This window comes from Ammodytes marinus, assembly GCF_949987685.1.
Source record: "Ammodytes marinus genome assembly, chromosome: 18".
NCBI classification, from domain to species: Eukaryota; Metazoa; Chordata; class Actinopteri; order Uranoscopiformes; family Ammodytidae; genus Ammodytes; species Ammodytes marinus.
In genome coordinates this window covers 26349062-26373062 of record NC_137222.1, presented here as the reverse complement: position 1 = coordinate 26373062, position 24001 = coordinate 26349062, and the positions used below count along the sequence as shown (strand labels likewise).

General features: G+C 43.0%; 1 protein-coding gene across 1 annotated transcript in view; it reads left to right on the top strand.

Annotated features, from left to right (window-relative positions):
* psmb10 (proteasome 20S subunit beta 10) overlaps positions 1-24001 on the top strand; it is a 34709-nt gene that overhangs the window by 8153 nt on the left and 2555 nt on the right. Inside the window, exons 2-7 of the mRNA XM_080046677.1 lie at positions 1886-1979; positions 5894-5991; positions 19260-19400; positions 19598-19713; positions 23231-23289; positions 23414-23565. Of these exons, the coding sequence (XP_079902803.1) occupies positions 1886-1979; positions 5894-5991; positions 19260-19400; positions 19598-19713; positions 23231-23289; positions 23414-23565 (660 nt within the window). The remainder of the gene's footprint in view (positions 1-1885; positions 1980-5893; positions 5992-19259; positions 19401-19597; positions 19714-23230; positions 23290-23413; positions 23566-24001) is intronic.

Genomic DNA, 24001 nt, shown 5'->3' with positions numbered 1-24001 from the left:
GCCGCTCCTGTTTTTTTCTTGGTCTGCCATGCCTGGGTTTAACTGCCACTATGCCTGTGTCCTTCCATTTCCTGACAACGTTCCCTACAGTCGAAATTGACAATTGAAACCTTTGGGAAAGCTTCTTGTAGCCTTCCCCTAAACCATGACAATGAACAATCTTTGTTTTTCAGATCTTTTGGGAGCTGTTTTGATGATCCCATTCTGTCTCACTTCAGCAGAGAGTCAAAGAGAAGTGCAACTTGCATTTAGGCACCTAAAATACATTTTCTCATGATTAAACAGACAATTATATGAGGTTCAAGGCTTAACAACATAATCCAACCAACTTTGTGTTTAAAGTCATCAGTGTTACATGCTGTTACAGGCATTAAAATCAACAAAACCACAAGGGTACCCATATTTTTGCACAGCCAGTTTTTCACATTTTATTTTATTTCATACAACCAAATACTGCTTTTCAAAAAATCTTTGTTTGGAAAACATCCCAGTACTTAACTGTTCCTGGTAAATTAAAGACATACCACTTTTATATTTTTTTTGTGAAAGCAGAGTCAATTATAATGCCGGCTGAGAGGGGTTCCCAAACTTTTTCATATGACTGTATATGCTCAAACTGACACTCAGCTGATTAGTAAACTGTGTATCAGATGGGTGTCAGTTCGGCGCAGCTCAGCTCCAAACTGACACGGGATAGTATTGACGGTCCCGTAGCCTACATGGGAAGCGACATTAAAACACACACTTCTTGCGCAGCGTGAGCCTGTTGGCACTGTGCGGGAGGCGCTTCTCTCTCCTTCATCTGATCGCTGAACATATTCAGCATTTTTACGCGTCCTCTAGATCAAATGTAATATATTGTTCTGGGCTCCCGGTCAAACCACAACTTATCGTCCAAACAATGGCGACAATAAAACTTTCCCATAATGTGTAGCTGACGGCAATTTATTAAAAAAGAAAAGGCACAGTGCTTCCTGCATTTGGGTCGGATCGAGTCCGGACAAATTCACACCACAAACGAACTGCAGCAGAGTGCGTTTGGAAGCGCACCGAGACTACCTCTTCAGCTGGGTCTCGGAGCGCTTGTTTGGTCCGCCCCTGAGTGCGTTTGCTGTATTCACACCTGCCTGAAAGATGCACACCGAAGGCGGAAGTGCACCTGAGTTCGTTTCAACCGAACTAAACACGGCATGTGTGAATACACCCTCAGTCTCCAGTACCTACTATCTCAGTTTTAAACAACCTTACTCTATATTACACAAAGCTAAGGTCAGAACATCTTGACAGTTATATTACTTACCAACTGCCGTCTTCTTTGCTCAACTTCCCATGCTGTCCTCGCCCCATATCGCAAACCGGCCTATCAGGCTGAACTATAGGGAAACTCCATCCCCCCATAGTCCTGCTGGATCGCTACAATACATACATACAACACTAGTTTCCATCACATGCTACTATGTAAATTACAGCCAGAGGGAGGACTGTCCAGATAAACACACCACCACATATTTTAGTGTGGCAGAAGTGATCATTGAGTGGGATTATTTTTGTGTGACCATATATAAGTAGGCTCACATTAAAACTTAATTGTAGATCTGTTTGATTGCTGTTTTTTTAATCAATATTACCAATGTGAATATTTATCAACAATAATTCAGATGTATTTGCTGTCTATGGTGTTGCACTCAAATCTGACGACCTTCTTTTGTGCACATTAAGGTATGTCTTTGCTTGTGGTATTGTGTCACTGTAATAACCCTTTGATATTCCAACACATCCTTTATTGGGCTGTAGACCGAAAAGTCCTAGTTGATGACAGGAACATAGGAGATAGGAAGGTTGCAGTGAATCAACCCAAACTTGAGTGTCTTTTTCTCATGTCTAGGAACACATTGTTGGAGTCCAGTCTGTCAGAGCTGGGCTACAAAGGCCCTAGTGCCAGGAAGACGGGAACCACCATTGCCGGGATCGTTTACAAAGTAAGAATCTGCTCAAACACTGCTAATTACATTTTTAGTTCTGAAAAATCTCATAAATAGTTTAACTTCCTATATTAAAACAAAATGGAATTCATACGAGCCTGGTAGCAGATATTCACTCCAATACAAGTGTCAAACAGGAATGTTTCTCCGCAAAAATGTTCTGGATATCAATCAACGGCTTATCTTAAGACCATGTACTAATAAAATGGAAGTTTTCCCTTTTCAAAACGCCACAGCAAGCGTTTAATAGCCGTTTTATTTTCAGTTTTAGCTGTTAGCCCGAGGAGGGGTGGGGCCTACTTCTAGCTTACAATGCTAGAGAACGAGAATATTTCTACATCCGGAATGTCATGCTTTAGGGGCATGTTAGGCCCCCATGAGGCGGAAGAAAATTCTGATTCTGTATGTTGCGCTGCGCCAATGAGCAGCTTTCATAGGAAAGAATGGGCGCCATGTTTCAATCATGGTCCATTTCTTTATAGGTCCATCCTCCCAGCCAGCTGCAGTCAGAGCAGGTGCATCCCTGGCTAGTGTTCCCTTAGCATTCCTATCAGCAGTTGTAGTAGCTGCTCTCCCCACCCCCTTCTTTTACAGTCTATGAGTAATGCAATTCAAAATTCTATGCAGTGCTGATTGAAACTTTGAGCATGTATGATTAGGCCTACTGCTGGATATGACATTATCACCTCGGTTTTTTATGCGATTGTCACGTTCATAACACTAGAAGGAGTTGGCAACACCAGGAGCCAATCCGAATAGTCTTTTTTGCATAGGAAATTTCCTTTCCTATCGAGATGAACTGGAATTACTCGGCAGATAGGTGATTCGAATTCTCAAAATGCTTAGGAAAGGCATAGGAAAGGAGCCTCGGTTCATCCTTTAACCCTCCTTTAGCATAGGTTACTCCGGACCAACCTATGCGAAAGGAAAGGAGATAGTGGTATCCCATAATCCTTTACGGCGGCAATATTTAAAGCAACAAGCCACCGACGGAGTTTACCGACTCTACACGAATACGAACGAGAGGTAAAACAGAAGAGAGGAGAGGAGAAGAGAAGACAGGAAGATTTAACTCGGCTAAAACAAAATCCCCCCCCCACCCCTCCCCCATAAAGATAATAAAGAACTCATAAAAGACCAACATCATAATAGTTATTTTCGTAGCACATAATTTACACCATAAGAAAATAAAATGACAACTTCACATTTGAAGACTACTGGGGGCAGTTCATTTCAACATCAACATAATGTAGCCTCTTTTTATTCCACATGTGAATTGGGATTCAAGTGGCCTTAAATATTCCCCTTGGCCAAGTCCGATCTAAGTGTTTGTCACTCTGTTGGCGACAACCTGAATAAAATCAATATGAAAAGAACGCATGGATCAAACGAGCGCTTGTTGTAGTCCATTTTCGTGACTCACGTCAGTAATACTCGCCGTCGCGCAATGACGTCGGTTAGGAAAAGTGGAGTCGAATTAATTTGAAACAGTGCTGTCTTTTCCTATGTTCGATAGGAAGCACCTTTCATCTCTCCTTAACCCCGATGACGTTTAGGGGTTAAGGTATAGGCTTATAGGTTAGGAGATTGGACTATTCGGATCGGCCCCAGGCTTTACTAGCAGCTAATGCTAGCACCATGTTTTCAGTTTTGGAGTTCTAACGATGGATCTAATAAAATATAGTTCTACCCTGTTCCACCAATGCATTGGACAATATGAGACCCAGCCATGGACTGTAAATAAAGGTCCCAGCTCATAAACTAGAGGTTGTAACCCTCACGTTTGTTAGCGCCCGCTAGCATCCCCTCAGCTGGGCGCTTTTGGTGTGAGAAAAGTTCCAAGAATGTGATGCACAAGAGTACCTTTATTATAGGCTATGCTGTGTAAAATGGATGTACACAGTATATAAGCTACACATTTTGTGCAATGAATCAATACCAGCAAATTATACTTAACATGTTGCCCATCATCTTTAAAAACAGAACTGATCAGTTAATGTGTTTTTAATCATTCCAAAAAATGGGACTTGCAACATTTATCTTTTTACCTCTAAAAGTAAAACAAAAACCAACATTATATTATCACACAAACCATGCAAATATTAGGCAACAATTCATTATTTAAACTAAAAGCATGCCAATAATATTTTTCTTTAATGCATAGGCAGCAAGCACAAATAAGTGACTGTGCTTTATAAACAAGCCCAAAGTTGCCTGTAAAAACCTGACATGGCAACACTGGCAGGCAGGGTGTGGGAGAGATTACAATACTGGGCTGTCTGGGTGTGCCTTAACTGTCTTAAGCACCGATGCACTTTCTGAATTTCAGAAAATATATTGAAGCTAATATTTGCCTTTGCTGTGCTGCATTCACCATCACTGTTCTGATGCTCCCTTTCTTGTTGACCCACACACACTCTAGGCATGGGCCGGTATGATATTCTGACAGTATGATCTACATTGTGGGGTATTTGCACTGAATTACAAATTATGATATTTTAGAAGAAATAGGCCTACACTGAATTACAATCGTGTAGGACATTTAGGCTGGAATAGATAAAAATGCGGAGTTAACTATGACATTAATGCGATTAATCGCGATTAAATATTTTAATTGTTTGACAGCACTAATGATAACCCTAAGCAATAATACCACAGGTTCACTGTATCACGGTTTTGTGGTTACAGCTTTCAAATGTGTTATTTTGAAATGTCTGGGTAAAAAATACATAAAAAAAATCCAGGCATCTTTTTATGTTTGAATAACATAGAATATTCTGAACATTAATAACTTTTAATGATAACATAATACAATTAATAATTAATGCCCTATTATTTGAAGGATATACACTACTGAGATACTTATGGCGCTTTTCCACCGCAAATGTAGCTCGACTCGACTCAACTCGACTCGACTCAACTTGGTTTGGTAGCAGCACGGGTCGTTTTCCACCGCAAATAGTACCTGCTGAACGAGGGCGGGGTCGTCGTAGGGGCTGAAAGCCTACTCCGGAGCAAAGTAGCAGAGCAGAAATTGCGAGCAGTTGTTGCACTATTAACTGAACCAACCGCCAAAAACACGGATGAAAAATGTTTAAGAAATACCCCCCTTGTATCTGTTTGCTAAAAGAAGTAGAAGAATATTGCTACGGGCCATTAAAAGGGATGGTTGTTGTCCCGATGTGTGACTCTGCCACACAGTCAGCTGTAGGGATGCGTCACGTACATCCCTATGCACGTAAACACGGGCATGATAAAGTTGACTGTTTAGTGCTTGTTTCAGGATACGTGTTTTCAAATGCAAGCCGTGTCTCAGCCTGAATATTTTATTGAGGTAATCAGTTCAGTCCGAGGCTTGTAATGTAATCGCTCGCTATCATGTCTGTCCCAGCTGGCTACTATTAGCCTAGCTGCTAGCTGCCCTACATGTCTCCTCTCGTATAAGTAACTTCCCCAACAACCAACACTGGGTGAGCTTAGCGAATATATGGAAAATAAATTCAGATCTGTGATGCAAATCAAATGAAAGAGAGCCAGAGAAGGCTGCACGCGGCGTAAATACACTCAAAAGTCCCGGAGAGTTGGGGAGAATAAACAACAGAATGAAGCCGGTAGTCTCTGGCCACTGATTGGCCAGACAATAGTCTCTGGCCAATCAGTGGCCGGCCGTCTGCCGACGTCACCTTTTAGCATCGGCTCAGCTCGCTTGGAACCTAGAGCGAGGCGATACCAAAAAAGCAGCCGCTCCAGGTACCATGAAATTGCGGTGGAAAAGCCAAAAATGCAAGTTGAGTCGAGTCGAGTCGAGCTGATACCATGCGGTGGAAAAGCGCCATTAGAGGAATGAGGAAGGCTTTGAGCAGTGGTGAGCGGACACATAGCATGAGCTGTCTACGTTCCTTGTACTTTAGGAGGGGGTGATCCTGGGAGCAGACACCAGGGCTACAGATGACATGGTGGTGGCTGACAAAAACTGCATGAAGATTCACTACATCGCTCCAAAGATCTAGTGAGTCAAACCAGTGTTAATCCTTTCAACAGCAGCACGTCTCACATCCAGTTCAACAGATGTTGTCAGTATGACAGTATGTATTTGTATCTATTGGGTCCTTGAGCAAGAACCCGGAATTCTCTCCAATATTAAGATTCAAGATTAAGATATACTTTATTGTTACTCGTCACCTTTCGGCGAAATTCGCCGTTTTGGAAAAGAAATTGGCCATCTATGTGATTCGTGGAGATCCGTTGAGAATTTTTTTTTGGAGGGGAGGGGCGTGTGTGCGTGTGCGTGTGCGTGTGTGTGTGTGTGTGTGTGTGTGTGTCTGAGCGGAGCATGGACATGGAGTGATCATAGTGACTAACTATGATAGACGGATGTTAACTCCGTCAAATCATATGAGCTTTGATGGTCATTTGGCCAATCAGAAACAGTGTTTGTCATTGAGGGGCAGTGTTAATTTTGGCAGCAAATTTTGATTTAGTCTTAGTCTTTTGAATATCACACCATTTAGTCTTAGTCCTATTCTAGTCATCTAAAATATTTTTGTCTTAGTCTAGTCTACTAAATATAAGCAGATTTTAGTTTGACTAAATCTACAGCGGACTTCGTCGACTAAGTGTTTTTCTTCATTGAATGGTATTAAGGTTTGAATATGCAATACAGACACAGATTTAATGGTTGTAATACAAAACATGTATTCTATTTCATTAGTAATAATCTCACATAAAATCAGTGTACCTGACTGGATAGGAGGGGGGGCTTTAAGAGCCTGTGCCCGGGGGTCCATTATCTCATGATCTGTCTATGAACCAACTGGATTCCACAATCTTTTTGCTTTTTGCGGGGAGCATGCACAAGCATTATTTATAAAAAAAATAAAAAATAAAGAAAATATTTTAAAAAAGTGGGGGGCCCCACACTAGGTCTTGAAACGGGCCCCGAGATCGTTAAGGCCGCCCCTGGGCAGCAGCAGCAGCACGCAGTTGAGGTGCTGATAAAACTGAGCAACTGCGCCTTCCTTTAAGCAACACTGCTGCCGCTGTGTGTGTTCGGACTTCTTTTGCATCAAAGCCTTTTAGACAGTAGCGTACCGTGGGGTTTCAGTCAGGGCCTTCAGTAGCGAACTCCGACCAACCCCCGCCCCCCTCCTCCTCCTCCCCAAACACTGAGAAACGCACACGTCAGGTGCCGATACAGCCAACACAGCCACATACAAAATATAGGCTAAAATCACAGTATACACTAATGCATATGCATAACATGAAGAGCTTGACTGTTGATCTTCAACAACCACAGAGCAGCGCACTGCACACACCACTGTTGTTTATCCTACACCAGATAGACTACTGCACCATCACCATCAGATATTTCATGTCACTCGACAACTGTTTGCAAACGCATAACACGTTACAAAACAAGCATTCAGTTATTGTAATAGGGTTCACTGGATGCTTGCGCAACTTCAACGGATTCAATTTAGTATAGCGACAATATTACCAGTGCGCCGCATTCACTTCAATAACAAAAATGAAACATGCAAGAAGGGTCTTTTATGCCAAATATTTTACAACAGCCAATCCAACCAGCATATTAAGAAGAAGTGTAGTTGAGAGTTGGTTCCCATATCATGCTTAGAAAGAGGCATCAACAATGAAAAACAGCATCACCTAACTGCCCAAGTCCCAGCAATATAGGCTACAACGACCATAACAAACAAACAATATGGTTTTAAAACCCCATAAAAAACGTTATCTTTTCACAGATAGACACAGCCAAAAGTAACACTCACCCATCACTTGTAGAGGAAATCCATCCTCGGATCCTATAAGCCATTAAGGCTGTTAAAATCCGTGATGTGCCATGTTCCTTCACAGGTTTAAAAAGCAGACAGGTCCAGCAACATACCGGTAACTTGTTCCGCTCGGTGCTAGCTGTTAGCCAGTCATAGCGTGGTAGTTAGTTACAGTCAGTGAAGTGCCGCAAAAAAACGTTGTCAGCCCATCCAGCTTATGTGTAGCTTATTCCTGTCGAAACTATATCTAAACTTTGTTAAACGATCACCTTTAAATAGCCACGCTAGATCGGCAGCGGGAGCAGTAGGTTGTGTGAAAGATGGCCATAGTAGTTCACTCACATCATCACAATGCTAATAGTGCGCGCGCCGAGGTTTCAAACTTCGCTGATGACATCACAGGGGGCTAGCGGCTGAGATATTGCTGGGCCTTGGGGCAGGCTGTCACTACACATCAAAATCTGATTGGCTGATGAGACACGTCAGTCAGCGTTATTATCCAATAGGAGACGGCAGCTTCAATGAAAGGCCAGCAATACTTCTAGTGCAGGCCCTGCTGCTCCACATAGCTGTGATGCGTTTAGATGAGATATGCCTGGGAAATCCAGCTCAGCCTCACAAAAAATAACTATTTTGCAAAAAAAATTTAATTATTTTTGTAATGTACTGACATTTTTTATTAAATTCAGACACATTTAAACACAAATTAATATAGTTTTAAACAACAACAAAATATATATTATTTGGATTTTGACAGGGCCAGCAGAGAAGGCCCTGCTGGCCCTGACGGCCCACCACTGCTTTTAGATAATACAATTAGAAGTTTTAATTGAACGCTGTCCATGCGTCGGAGTTGATGGACAGCGGAGTAACTTAAAAACAGAAACTAACGGACGGAGGCGGCAGTTTCACATGGCTCTGTGTATTCAAACTCGAGACAGAGCCTACTACAAACAGATCGCGGAACTTAGCCGTTCCCCTAGACATCGTTAACGGGCAGGATATCCCTGACTATCATTTTTGTCCATCATACCGCAGAGTTTTTCAGCACAGCGGCTCACTCCACCCGCTCACTCCACCCGCTCACACCTGCGCGGTCTCCCGTCGATTTTCACCAACACAGGGTTGCATTCGCTGCTTTGCACTGATTGGATTTCTTCCCAACTTGTCCCACAAAAAGAGTAGTTCTGATTGGATCTCTTCTCCATTCGTCCCGCCCTAACAGTTTCGTCTAGTTCCTATTCGTAGACTATAGTGTAATTTAAATTAGTCTCAGTCTTCGTCATCACATCTGCCTTTTTATTTAGTTTTTATTTAGTTTACGTCCGTGAAAAAGGTTCGTAGACAAATATTTTTCGTCATAGTCTTAGTCTACGAAATTAACACTGTTGAGGGGCGGTGATATCAGTCAGTCAGAGCGTCTGCAGGAAAGTCACATTTTTTTTCTCTCCGAGTCATCGGAGCGTTCAAGTAGCCGCAGCCGCAGTACTATTATTTTACCGTGTTAATGTGCCTACTAGTGTTGCCACCCATCCCGTTTTTCCCAGAATTGTTCTCTTTTTTCACCAGCTGTCCCGGGAAAAAATAAATCTCTCCCGGGACACAATTTGTCCCGTTCTTTGGGGGGAAATGCCAAAGCCTCATTTGATTTCCTTCGTTCAGTAGTTAAGGCCGTTTCACACGGGCCGAGGCGTTTGTTGCGCCAACTATTGCATTCTCAATGGAGAGGCGAGCGGGGCCGGGCAGAGAGAAAGCGCAGTGTTCCGTCGTCAGGCGGCACGACAAGCGGGCAGGGGCGGTCTCAACGATCTTGGGGCCCGTTTCAAGACCCAGTGTGGGGCCCCCACTTTTAAAAAAAAATAAATAAATAATGCTTGTGCATGCTCCCTGCGAAAATAGAAAAAAAAGATTGTGGAAACCATTTGGTTCATAGACGGATTATGAGATAATGGGCCCATGGGCCCAGACTCTTAAAGCCCCCCTCCCCTTCCCCCACTCCTCCCTATCCCTATTCAACAGATAAAGGGTGTATAGCTACTTTTTATGAACAGTATAGAATTTACACATAGAAAGCATATTACTGTATGTGTGAGGGGGCCTTCAAGGCCCCTCATGAAGCCCCTAAGACAGAGCTAATAATGCTTTAGTTTTGCACTTGCTTTTCTATTATTCATTCGGATTGTCACTGCAGATTAACGTGTCACCTCCCCTTAATAATGTGCTTTTGTCTATTGCTGTTTTCATGGTTTTTGAATGGTGCGCGGTGTTCTGGCCGACACACATGAGGTGAATGTAGTGATTTATAGCAGATTAGCGCCGAAACAACACACTCACCTGCTTCCTCCACTATCGTCCCATTTTGCACCATTATGTTCCTGCGCACGACTGAGGTGTGTGTTTGTGTGTGTGTGTGTGTGCGTGCGTGCGCGTGTGTGAGTGCGTGAACACAAGATTAACTATGGTGACAGAGTGTATTCTTATGCGTTATATTGATGGTTGTGTAACAAAGATAAGGCAAATCCTGTTTGCCACAATATAAATAGTTAGTTTATTGTAAGGGAATTTGGTGTGATTGATTTGAGGCTCCATGTTATTTTCTGTCTTATTTAAAGCTGGTTTTGCCAGCATTTTTAACCGTTTTTCTAAGCTGTTTTTAACGTTTTTCTGGGTAAATAGGCTACCTACACACTTTGTATTGTAAACGTCAAGAAGCTTGACTGACTAACGTGTTTTGCTCATTTTACTATTCATCTGACAACGTTTTTTTTGTCCTTAATTCTCTTCACCAGAATACACCAAATTGCTTCTCTTAAATGTTTAAATCACAAAAAAAATCTTCTGGGGGGGATGCCCCCAGACCCCACCTACCGGTGTTTTTTTTTCGGACTTCTCACCTTTTTCATGGCTTATGAGTTTGCATGCCTGTAACCTGCTGGATAGGTGATTTGACCTACTCTGAGTTTGTTTTCACTTTACGCTGCAGCACCGACTGAAGAAAGAGTGTCACTGTCACAACGCGCCCTGTACAGTTTGAAGCAAAATCACTCCATCGGGATGTTTTTATCATTTCCTGATGATTTTACGTTTGATCGATCATTTATCTGATCAGTAGCGTAGTTCTCAGCCCTCGTGCCGTTCATATGCGACCACCTTACACATCGTGAACATGCTCTACATTCAGATTAATAAACCTATTGTATGTAGGCCTCATTATTTATTTTTTTATAAACAGGAGTTTCTTAACGTCTGTGCTACTGAACAGATGTAGTAATTCTGCGGCTGCACACGATCGTTACTGTTCACTTGCGTGATCACAAAGTCACAGACGAGCCTCGTTAAATAGCCTAATATGAATAAAGAACGTATATAATAATTTAAACTGTGATCACTAGAGGACAAGGGATCTGGTAATAAATCAATCAGGCTCTACAATGGAAACTGTCATCTAATGTGTCTGACGTTAATGTCTTTTACTCCCCATTTAAAATAAGCGACAGTCTGTTTACTGCACAGTAGCCTAATTAGTCCAGGCAAAATAGCGTTTTACGTAGAATACATTGTAAAATATTTTTTTTCAGAACAACATACTAAAAGTCCTAAGAAATCCTAGTTGAGGAAATATGTTTAATTCTCATCAATCCGAGATGTGTGCCAAGAAGGCGAGACAACCATACAACCCAATGGGGCTATTTTTTTCCTTTACTCCTATCAAAATTAATCTTTACACAATGAAAGTATCCATGAAAATTTACTTTTTTTGTATTACCCTCTTGTGCCATAAACAGCTTGTGTGCATTCAGATCAGCATGATGCAACAAGAGTACTAACAAGTCTGTGTCATCACCTACTGAGACTGTCTTTTGTTCTAGCAGAGTTAATGGCAGTTTGGACAATGAGCACATCTGCATCGTGCTTTGCATGGTCTGTGATATACCATTTTTTGTATTACAAGTTTCTTTGAAAATGAATTTTAATATGCAAATGAGCTATACACTAATCGTAGTAGTGTAGGCTACTGTAGTCCCGAATCGTTTCCCCATGGCTGACAAAGACAAAAGGCTGTAGACTGGACTTTTCATCAGTGTTTCAGGTTTATTGCAGGAGATTCCAAAGGACATACAGAGGATTTCATGGAGCATGGTAGCAGCAGGGTGAGAGCCGCATGGCACTCCTTAAAGTTACAGTACTGCGTTTATATCTCTGTGTGGGGGGATCACGTGGCTTACTCTTCTACAAATAGACAGATCACTTCATCACAACAAGTCGAAACACATGTCCTTACATAGGTGTTTTCGTCTTCCACCAGTGACCTTCTAATCTTTAAGACTTACTGCTCACCAAACTCTTGTGAATACACGCCATTTAAATCCACTACACTACCCAAAATGTATCCGCATAGTTTTGCACCATCATCGTTGCCATGCTCAAAGTCACTTAAACCACCTTTCTTCCCTATTCAAGTGCTCGGTTTTAACTTCAATAAGTTGTCCTGTCCTAAATGCATTGAGTTGCTGCCATGTGATTGTCTGATAAGTTATATGTGTTAACAAGAAATTGAACTGCTGTACATAATAAAGTGGCCGGTGAGTGTATATGCACTCATGCATAACAAGTGCTTAAATTCACATTCTGAGTGACAGTTCATGAAATACTAAAAGGTGATTAAAAAAAAATTCTAAAGTAATAAAAACAGCAGTATAATAAAACCATATTAAAAGTAATCAAATCACAATATCTAATCACAAAACTAACACAACACTGCTAGATTATTAAAACACAGGTAGGCCTATAGTAAAACCAAATAAGTAAATAAATGTTAAGTGTATAAAGAAATAAAGTCCCTGACGGACAAAGAGCTTCTGCTAAATCTAATGTAATGTATTCACTATCTTAGCCATATGATAGTAATATAACATTTAAAAAAAAGAGAACTTGCAAGTGTATTATGTAAGTGCATTTTATAAATATGAACTATGAAGAAAGTCATGTGCACAATGAGTCGTAAAGGCAGTGTCTTAACAGTCTATTGGAGATAAGATTGTATCTACTTGACAGGATATTGAGCAAAGTGAAGACAACATTTTCTCTCTCTTTTTTGTGGTTTGGCAAAAGCATACACTTGTGTAATCAAAGCATGTATACAAAGTAAAAAATGCACATGGTTTGATGGAGGTTGTTTGCTGACACCTACAGCTGAGAACAGAATTATTAGCCCCGCTATGAAAATCTCATTTATTAAAAAAGTATTTCCCAGGTGCTGTCAAACAGAGCAAGGAATTTTTAACAGAGCTTTTCCAAACATCCTACTTTTATTTTGGATGATAACATTATTAAGTACGGGCCCTTACGGGCCCTCAGTTTACTGTGGGCCCGTAATTATTACTCTCCACCATACTTTATCTTACTTCTTCTTACTTCTTACTTTTTATTCTGCCCCACATTTTCTAGCTGCTTCTCCTCCCACACCGTTGCACGTAGAAACGCAAAAATTTCGCACAACGTGCGTCCCCACCCCGCGGGGTGTGCTTTTATACAGTTTTTTGAATTTCCGCTAGGGGGCGCTGTTATTAAGTCCCGACTGAAAGAACTTTGAGAGGCCACGCCCCGCACACCGTAACTCCGATTGACTTGAAATTTCTCACACAGGTGTATGTTAGGGTGCTCTACAAAAAAGCCTCTAGGCCCATAAAAATTCTTCCGGGAATATTTCCCACTAATTAGCATAAACTGAAAAACAGGGTGTTATCCACAACTTTCTGAAATTTGACTGTATCAACACCAAATTTCTCGTGAAGCCCCGGGGGACTACTATAAACATACCCGTAAAAGATTAGTAGGACAACTTGAAAAACATGGCCACCATTGACCAAAAACTTTACGCATGGGCGGGGCCTATCCACAAATTGGCCATAACTCCTTAACCATAGGTCCTATCATCATCAAACTTGCTGGGTATGTGCAGAAGTCATGTGGTAACATGTCCCTCGAAGCTTATCGAGAATAACCCATAGGGGGCGCCACAAATGCCCCCTGACTCTGATTGACTTCAAATTTCTTACACTTGTACAGCTCATGGTGCTCTACAATATAGCCTCTCGGACCATAGGGGTCAGCCATGATTTTTTTTTTCGCCGCCATTGCCCAAAACGTTTACGCAGGGGCGGGGCTTATTAACTAATTGGCCATAACTCCTTAACCATAGGTCCTATCATCATCAAACTTGCTGGGTATGTGCAGAAGTCATGTGGTAGCATGTTCCTCAAAGCTTATCAAGATTAACCCATAGGGGGCGCCAGAAATGTCACCCGACTCTGATTGGCTTGAAATTGATTACACATGTACAGCTCATGGTGCTCTACAATATAGCCTCTCGGACAGTTTTTTTAATTTCCGCTATGGGGCGCTGTTATTAAGCACCGACTGAAGAAAGTTTGAGAGGCCAACAGCTGAGCCGGAGCCTTCAGTCAGCTGAAGCAGACAGTCTAGCGGGGCGAGCAGACTATTCCCCCGTTACTAGGTCGTATCCTTGGTCGTTCCTATACTGGCGTACTACTGGCCGCAGCTTGACATAGTAACCGTTGCTACTGAGTGAGTTCCGACCGTGTAGCGGACTGTTTTTGGCTGTTAAAACAACATGTTGCTTCAATGAATTGCTTTATTTTTTGTAGTAGCCATGTAATAAACGGGATAATGTATAGCGAACGGGTCACTTGCTAGAAATAAAGACCTTCAAGCTGAACTGCTTCAGCTTGTCGGTCTTTATTTCTAGCAAGTGACCCGTTCGCTATACTTTATCTCTTACTTAGCCTAGCCTAGCTTTCCCATTGTACAACTTCTCCTGGGCAGAAATAGACTCATACACTCTGCAAAATGAAGCGTGGGGGGATTGAGCAACGGACCTCATGATCAGATAGATTATACGCCGTTCCTTTTATTTGGTGATTTTTACGGGACATCAGGCCGCCGTGATTAATGTTAAACACACGTCCTTCAACTGCTAACATGGTCGCATGTTTAGAACGTAGGCTATTGAGAGGCCACGCCCCGCACACCGTAAATCCGATTGACTTGAAATTTCTCACACAGGTGTATGTTAGGGTGCTCTACAAAAAAGCCTCCGGGGACCATAAAAGTCCGCCTGGGAATATTTCCCACTAATTAGCATAAACTGAAAAACAGGGTGTTATCCTCAACTTTCTGAAATTTGACTGTATCAACACCAAATTTCTTGTGAAGCCCCGGGGGACTACAATAAACATACCCGTAAAAGATCAGTAGGACAACTTGAAGAACATGGCCGCCATTGACCAAAAAGTTTACGAAGGGGCGTGGCCTATCAACAAATTGGCCATAACTCCTTAACCATAGGTCCTATCATCATCAAACTTGCTGGGTATGTGCAGAAGTCATGTGGTAGCATGTCCGTTGAAGCTCATCGAGATTAACCCATAGGGGGCGCCACAAATGCCCCCTGACTCTGATTGACTTGAAATTTCTTACACATGTACAGCTCATGGTGCTCTACAATATAGCCTCTCGGACAATAGGGGTCAGCCATGATTTTATTTTTCGCCGCCATTGCCATTGCCCAAAACGTTTACGCAGGGGCGGGGCTTATTAACAAATTGGCCATAACTCCTTAACCATAGGTCCTATCATCATCAAACTTGCTGGGTATGTGCAGAAGTCATGTGGTAGCATGTCCCTGGAAGCTTATCGAGATTAACCCATAGGGGGCGCCACAAATGCCCCCTGACTCTGATTGACTTGAAATTTCTTACACTTGTACAGCTCATGGTGCTCTACAATATATCCTCTTTACTGCATTAAGCCCCTCCCCTTTACCACGTTAGGCTCCTCCCCTTTACCACATTAGGCTCCCCCTTTACCACGTTAGGCCCCTCCCCTTTACCATAGTAAGCTCCTCCCATTTACCATGTTAGGCTCCTCCCCTTTACAGCATTAGGCTCCTCCTCTTTGTAATAGCATGCCCCTTTGCAATATTAGGCTCCTCCCCTTTACTATATTAGACCCCTCCCCTTTACCACATTAGGCTCCTCCCCTTCACAGTGCTAGGCTCCTCCCCTTACCATGTTAGGCTCCTCCCCTTTACAGCATTATGCCCCTCCCCTTACCACATTAAACTCCTCCCCATTTACATGTTAGGCTCCTCCCCTTTACACCATTAGGCTCCTCCCCTTACCATGTCAGGCTCCTCCTCTTTACAACATTTGGCTCCTCCCCTTACCACATTAAGCCTCCCATTTACATGTTAGGCTCCTCCCCTTTACACCATTAGGCTCCTCCCCTAACCACATTAAGCTCCTCCCCTTTGTCGCGTTAGGCTCCTCCCCTTTACCTTTATAGCCTCTCGGACAATAGGGGTCAGCCATGATAATTTTTTTTGCCGCCATTGCCCAAAACGTTTACGCAGGGGCGGGGCTTATTAACTAATTGGCCATAACTCCTTAACCATAGGTCCTATCATCATCAAACTTGCTGGGTATGTGCAGAAGTCATGTGGTAGCATGTCCCTCAAAGCTTATCGAGATTAACCCATAGGGGGCGCCACAAATGTCACCCGACTCTGATTGGCTTGAAATTGATTACACATGTACAGCTCATGGTGCTCTACAATATATCCTCTCGGACAGTTTTTTGAATTTCCGCTAGGGGGCGCTGTTATTAAGCCCCGACTGAAGAAAGTTTGAGAGGCCACGCCCCACACACCGTAAGTCCGATTGACTTGAAATTTCTCCCACAGGTGTATGTTAGGGTGCTCTACAAAAAAGCCTCCGGGGCCATAAAAGTCTGCCTGGGAATATTTCCCACTAATTAGCATAAACTGAAAAACAGGGTGTTATCCTCAACTTTCTGAAATTTGACTGTATCAACACCAAATTTCTTGTGAAGCCCCGGGGGACTACAATAAACATACCCGTAAAAGATCAGTAGGACAACTTGAAAAACATGGCCGCCATTGACCAAAAAGTTTACGAAGGGGCGGGGCCTATCAACAAATTGGCCATAACTCCTTAACCATAGGTCCTATCATCATCAAACTTGCTGGGTATGTGCAGAAGTCATGTGGTAGCATGTCCCTGGAAGCTTATCGAGATTAACCCATAGGGGGCGCCACAAATGCCCCCTGACTCTGATTGACTTGAAATTTCTTACACTTGTACAGCTCATGGTGCTCTACAATATATCCTCTTTACTGCATTAAGCTCCTCCCCTTTACCACGTTAGGCTCCTCCCCTTTACCACATTAGGCCCCCCTTACCACGTTAGGCTCCTCCCCTTTACCATATTAAGCTCCTCCCCCTTTCCATGTTAGGCTCCTCCCCTTTGCATAATTAGGCTCCTCCCCTTTGTAATATTATGTCCCCTTGCAATATTAGGCTCCTCCCCTTTACCATGTTAGGCTCCTCCTCTTCACAGTGTTAGGCTCCTCCCCTTTACAGCATTATGCTCCTCCCCTTACCATGTTAGGCTCCTCCCCTTTACAGCATTATGCTCCTCCCCTTTACCATGCCAGGCCCCTCCCCTTTACCATGTTAGGCTCCGGCTCCTCCCCTTACCATGTTAGGCTCCTCCCCTTTACAACATTATGCTCCTCCCCTTTACAGTGTTAGGCTCCTCCCCTTTACAACATTAGACTCCCCCCTTTACAGGGTTAGGCTCCTCCCCTTTACAACAGTAGGCTCCTCCCCTTACCACATTAAACTCCTCCCCCTTTACACGTTAGGCTCCTCCCCTTTACACCATTAGGCTCCTCCCCTTACCATGTTAGGCTCCTCCTCTTTACAACATTTGGCTCCTCCCCTTAACACATTAAGCCCTCCATTTACATGTTAGGCTCCTCCCCTAACCACATTAAGCTCCTCCCCTTTGCCGCGTTAGGCTCCTCCCCTTTACCTTTATAGCCTCTCGGACCATAGGGGTCAGCCATGATTATTTTTTTCGCCGCCATTGCCCAAAATCTTTACGCAGGGGCGGGGCTTATTAACCAATTGGCCATAACTCCTTAACCATAGGTCCTATCATCATCAAACTTGCTGGGTATGTGCAGAAGTCATGTGGTAGCATGTCCCTCAAAGCTTATCGAGATTAACCCATAGGGGGCGCCACAAATTTCACCCGACTCTGATTGGCCTGATCGGCTAATTAGCATAAACTGAAAAACAGGGTTTTATCCACAACTTTGTCAAGTGTTACTTTATCAACACCAAATGTCTCACGAAGCCCCGGGGGACTATGACGCACGTCTCCGAAAAATATTAGTAGGATAGCTTGGAAAACATGGCCGCCATTGACTAAAACGTTTATGCAGGGGCAGGGCTTAATAACAAATTGGCCATAACTAATTGACCATCATCATGAAACTTGCAGGATATGTGCAGAAGACATGTGGTAGCATGGCCCTCTAAGCTTGTCGAGATTAACCCATAGGGGCCCCCACAAATGCGAAAACCATCATTCAAAAATGCAATGTTTGACAGGCCACGCCCCTCGCCCCCTGACTCTGATTGACTTGACATTTCTTACACATGTGCTCTACAATAAAGCCTCTTGGACCATAGGGGTCAGCCATTATTTTCTTTCTTCCCTAACTTACATGACCTGAAATACAGTGAAGTCACATTCACTCTGTGGATTTCCAACCTATCATCACCAAATTGTATACACAGCATCAGAGGACGGCCACAACTAGGGACTGGAGTTCGGAAAGCCCACGGCGGCGGTTCGTAGAAGCGTTCTGGCCCGGCCGACGGGCAGGGCACCGCCAAAGCGGGGATTGGCGGCCTGCGCAGGGCTGCCCGTACTTTCAAAATCTCCGCAGGATTTTCTAGTTTTACTTTGCACACAGAAACAAAATTATTTCACAAAAACCAAAAACTACGGGTTGTTTTAGGCTAGATGGCGATAGCCGCCGCCAGAACGTGGGTCAAAGTATCGGGCCGTGGAACAACTGCGGTCAAGCCAGTGGTCTCTTGTTTTTGATTGGCCAAACCGGGCGCTTATATATTTATTCCCCACCTTTTCGGCACCCTTTCAGACGTCTGGTACCCCAACGGAGGAGTACCGAAAATGGAAGCAGCTCAGAACGGTTTAGCTTGCTTATTTTGGGACCCTACCCAAATTTTGGCAAATGAGAAGCCAAAATAAGCGGACCGAACCGCTCCGACCCAACACACTCTGCTCGGTGGAAACAAGGCATTAGTGGAGTTTATTGACTCTGGACATAAAATAGTTTTTTACAGATATATGAAATAAGCCATTCTGACCGGTGTCAAGAGACCATCCAAAATGTAATAATTAGGTAAACATAGTGACATGTTTTGTGCAAAGTATAGTAAGAAAAACTTCCTGCTAGGGCAGCAGTAAAAATTATCTTTTTGCCACTAGGACAAAGCAATAGTGTGTTAGCCATGCCCATGCAACTGTCCATTGTTTGAGTTCTTACACTGTGTTTGTTGTGTAGCTGCTGTGGGGCAGGCGTAGCTGCAGATGCAGATGTCACCACACAGATAATGGCGTCCAATGTGGAACTCCACACGCTCAACACTGGACGACCCCCCCTTGTTGCCATGGTAACCCGACAGCTGAAACAGATGCTGTTTAGGTGAGGGTTGTACAAAGGGAACCAAACTTAATGTCATTAATATCAGTTTCATGTATCCTAATGATCTTTTTTCTCTTTGGTTTTCTTTGGTTTCTGTTTTCGTTCATAACTAGACATGCCTAGGCAGACCTGTTCCGTATTGGTCCCATTGTAATAGAGAGCAGCATATTGTAATGATGTGTGTCTGGTGTGTTCAGGTACCAGGGTCACGTGGGTTCATCTCTGATCGTTGGAGGAGTGGATGTGACTGGAGCTCACTTGTACAGTGTTTACCCACACGGCTCCTACGACAAACTGCCTTTCCTTACCATGGGTATGTGAAGTGTACTGTACTGTTTTGTACTAAAGGCCAAAGTTTCTTCTTAGGGTGTATTCACACATGCCGTGTTTAGTTCGGTTGAAACAAACTCAGATGCACTTCTGCCTTCGGTGCGCATCTTTCAGGCAGGTGTGAATACAGCAATCGCACTCGGGTGCGGACCAAACAAACGCTCCGAGACCCAGCTGAAGAGGTAGTCTCGATGCGTTTCCAAACGCACTCTGCTGCAGTTCGTTTGTGGTGTGAATTTGTTCGGACTCGATCCGACCCAAATGCAGGAGGCACTGTGCCTTTTCTTTCTTTTCTTTTTTAATAAATAGCCGTCAGCTTCACATTATGGGAAAGTGTTGTTGTCACCATTATTAGGAAGATTAGTTGTGGTTTGACCGGGAGCCCAGAACAATATAAATGCTGAATGTGTTCAGCGATCAGATGAAGGAGAGGGGAGCGTCTCTCGCACAGTGCCAACAGGTTCACGCTGCGCAAGAAGTGTGTGTTTTTATTTTGCTTCCCATGTACGGGACCGTCAATACTATCCCCGTGTCAGTTTGGAGCTGAACTGCGCCGACCCAGCTGATACACAGCTTAATCAGCTGAGTGTCAGCTTGAGCCTATTCTTCTCGCGTGACGCGCATCCAGCACCAAAAATACAGTAAAAATGATGTTTCACATCGTAGGCTACAAGCCACATAACGTGGCATTGACATAAGGCTACACATTATGACCATATGAAACAACAATAATTTGATGTTTTTCCTCTTTATTTATAGGTTAGATGTAGGCCCTTTTATTATTTTTAGCCCCATATTATATCAATGATATATATTTCGCAGTTTAAACTTCGTGCTTCCTGTTTCTCTCCACCCCAGAATGTCTGTCCAATGAATGAATGATCTCAGATCACGTGTGGTTTTGCTTCGTAATGCTGGTTCACTTGCAAAAGGGGCAATATGAAAGTGGACCACACCAAACAAAAAAAATCAAAACTCTATTTGGTCTGGACCAAAGCAAGTGCACTAGCGGACTTTCCCAGTGTGAATACACCCCTAGAAAAACTCTCTCAGTTCAACTTCAACATATGTTTAGAATGTTAATAACTTAATTATTGTTTTTCACCATAAAAATACAGCTGAATTAAACTAGTTTCAGACAGGCCCCAACTTTAAGACCCGACCAAACATATGACAGAACATACACTGAACAAAAATATAACACCAGAACTGGTAAATGGGAACAGATCTCCCTTGAAACAGAGTCTCCGGTCTCAATGAGATTTACCTGTATAAATAAAGGTTAAAAAAAAAATATACTGACTGGTGAAAGGAGAAGTACCCCCTCCAACACAGATTTAGACAGATTTGTGAACAATATTTGAGAGATATGGTTATTTTGTGTAGAGGAGGACGGGGGAATATGAGACATCGGGTAATGTGAGACACCCCCTGTATCTAGGACACGGAACACATTTTTAATCATGCGAGATATGTTTTCAAGCCCCTCTCATTTCCCCTTGGCCATGAAAGAGAGGACCTCATGGTGATGTTGTAAGCATGTACATTCTTTTTTGTATGTAAAAGTAAATTTTCTTGCTGTCAACTTAATCGATTGTTGTGCCTAATCAAATTGATTCAGGAAGAAAAAATTCTATCACAAATGTTGATGAACTACCAACATGAAACCATGTGATGATGATAACTGAAGATTAGCCTGAATTGCTAAGAGAAGTAGTTTTTTCTTAAATTGTGGCAGTGAGACAAATGCTGTGGGGTAAAGTGAGACTGTAGCCCCTTTTACACAGAGATTGCGGCATATTGACGGAACAACATCATTCCAAAATGCCGGCGTTGCTTGCTTCTGTGTTATTTACACAGAACCAAGCAACGCCGGCCTGCTGGCGCATCAGTAGCTCCTTTTACACAGCGCTCCGGAATGAAAGAGGTGCTTGTAAACAGCGTCAGGTGTGACGTAAACATTTAGCGCCGCGCCGGTCAGCTGCTTTACAACAACAACACTGGCAGGTGAATTGAGAGCAGAAGTGCTGGAGCTTGCAGTAAGAGGGCCGTATTTTACTGTCCCCACGATGTGCCAGTTGATCTCGCTACGCGCTGAGTCCAACATCACTGGGACTGTTAACCAAACTGACAAAATCAATCCGCTTCACCTCTTCACGTCTTGAGTTGTGTTGGCAAAACAGTAGCTCTGTGGCTAACAGCTGAGCCGGAGCCTTCAGTCAGCTGAAGCAGACAGTCTAGCGGGGCGAGCAGACTATTCCCCCGTTACTAGGTCGTATCCTTGGTCGTTCCTATACTGGCGTACTACTGGCCGCAGCTTGACATAGTAACCGTTGCTACTGAGTGAGTTCCGACCGTGTAGCGGACTGTTTTTGGCTGTTAAAACAACATGTTGCTTCAATGAATTGCTTTATTTTTTGTAGTAGCCATGTAATAAACGGGATAATGTATAGCGAACGGGTCACTTGCTAGAAATAAAGACCTTCAAGCTGAACTGCTTCAGCTTGTCGGTCTTTATTTCTAGCAAGTGACCCGTTCGCTATACTTTATCTCTTACTTAGCCTAGCCTAGCTTTCCCATTGTACAACTTCTCCTGGGCAGAAATAGACTCATACACTCTGCAAATACATACACGTGGGGGTTTGGATTGAGCAACGGACCTCATGATCAGATAGATTATACGCCGTTCCTTTTATTTGGTGATTTTTACGGGACATCAGGCCGCCGTGATTAATGTTAAACACACGTCCTTCAACTGCTAACATGGTCGCATGTTTAGAACGTAGGCTATGGAACGTCAAACGCCCCCCTGTTCCGCAACAACAAGCTGGAGCATTTAAACAGAGAGGCGGAACTGATTGTGTCGGGAATCTTACTACCCCCCGAGGTAGTAAAATTCCCGGAACAATCTCTCGCACCTTTCTTCCCTCGTTCCGCAACTGTCGCATTTAAACAGCTGGGTGGAGGGCCGAAAGGCCGGCATATTCCCGGCTTTCACTGGCTGTGTAAAGGTAGCAAGGAGACTAGTTTGAAAAGACAAAAGACAATGTGGGCTGGAGGTGGGGGTTGATGGATGAAGGGGTGTCAGCAAGGGCATGGTTTGGCACGAATGTATGTGGGGGAAAGGAGACCCTTGATTTTTCTGGTCTGTCTCAGTTTACCCCAGTGCTGGGGTAAAGTGAGACACATGACAACTTTTTTTAAAACAATCATATTTTCACTGCCCTTTGTCTTGAAAAAATTCTGCTAATGCCCATTTCTAGGAAACATCCTGAACGAATGGGAAATGTGTAAATTTGAGTGATAAATCATTTTAGCTCGCTTAGAGGGGAGAACATTTAAAAAGTGTCTCAGATTACCCCGTTCTCCCCTATATAGAAAAAGTTCAGTTAAGCGCATGAAAAATGGGAGCAAAAACAAGTGTTACATTTATATTTTTGTTCAGTGTAAAAAGATGAGTCAGTGAAATGAAGAAAATCTTACTGTTCATATTGTTCCAGGCTCTGGAGCTGCAGCTGCTGTGTCTGTATTTGAGGACAGGTTCAAACCAAACATGGAGGTGAGACTGACTGTCTGCTGATGAAATTCAAGCCACATGTAATCAGATAAAAACAGAAACTGATATTAGGAAGAATAAAATAAATATGTTATACTGAAAGCATGACTCTTGTTATCCCTTTCAGCTGAATGAGGCAAAGCAGCTGGTACGCGATGCCATTGCTGCAGGGATCTTCTCTGACCTGGGATCAGGCAGCAATGTGGACCTGTGTGTTATCACCCAGGCTGGAGTGGAATACCTGAGAGGCTACGACAAGCCAACGCAAAAGGGCAAAAGGTGAACCACTATATATGTAATGGATTAAATTCTTGAATTTAGATATATTTCAAAAGATTTTAAAAACAATCAAATACAATTTGGAAAATTTGAGACACTGTAGGTCACTGTAGAAACATCCCATTCTAAGCTTTAAGATTCTTATTTATATTCAACTTTATTTTGTCTATCAAATATTGAAAGCACTTCGAGAAAACTTCAGGCTTTGTTCATTCTTGCACTCTATTTGGACAAAAGCAGTAGTGTTTTTACTATGCCAGCTGTTGTTCCTAGGTGAGCGTACCCATGACAAAGGCATTGAGAAAAACCATAGAAAAAAAGCATTCTCGTTTGCTGTTACATATCATTTATGACCATTAGAGGAAAAATTAAACTGTTTCAGAAATATTCAAATGTTTCTCGTATCACATTTAAAGGGCCCTCCTTCATTATTTGA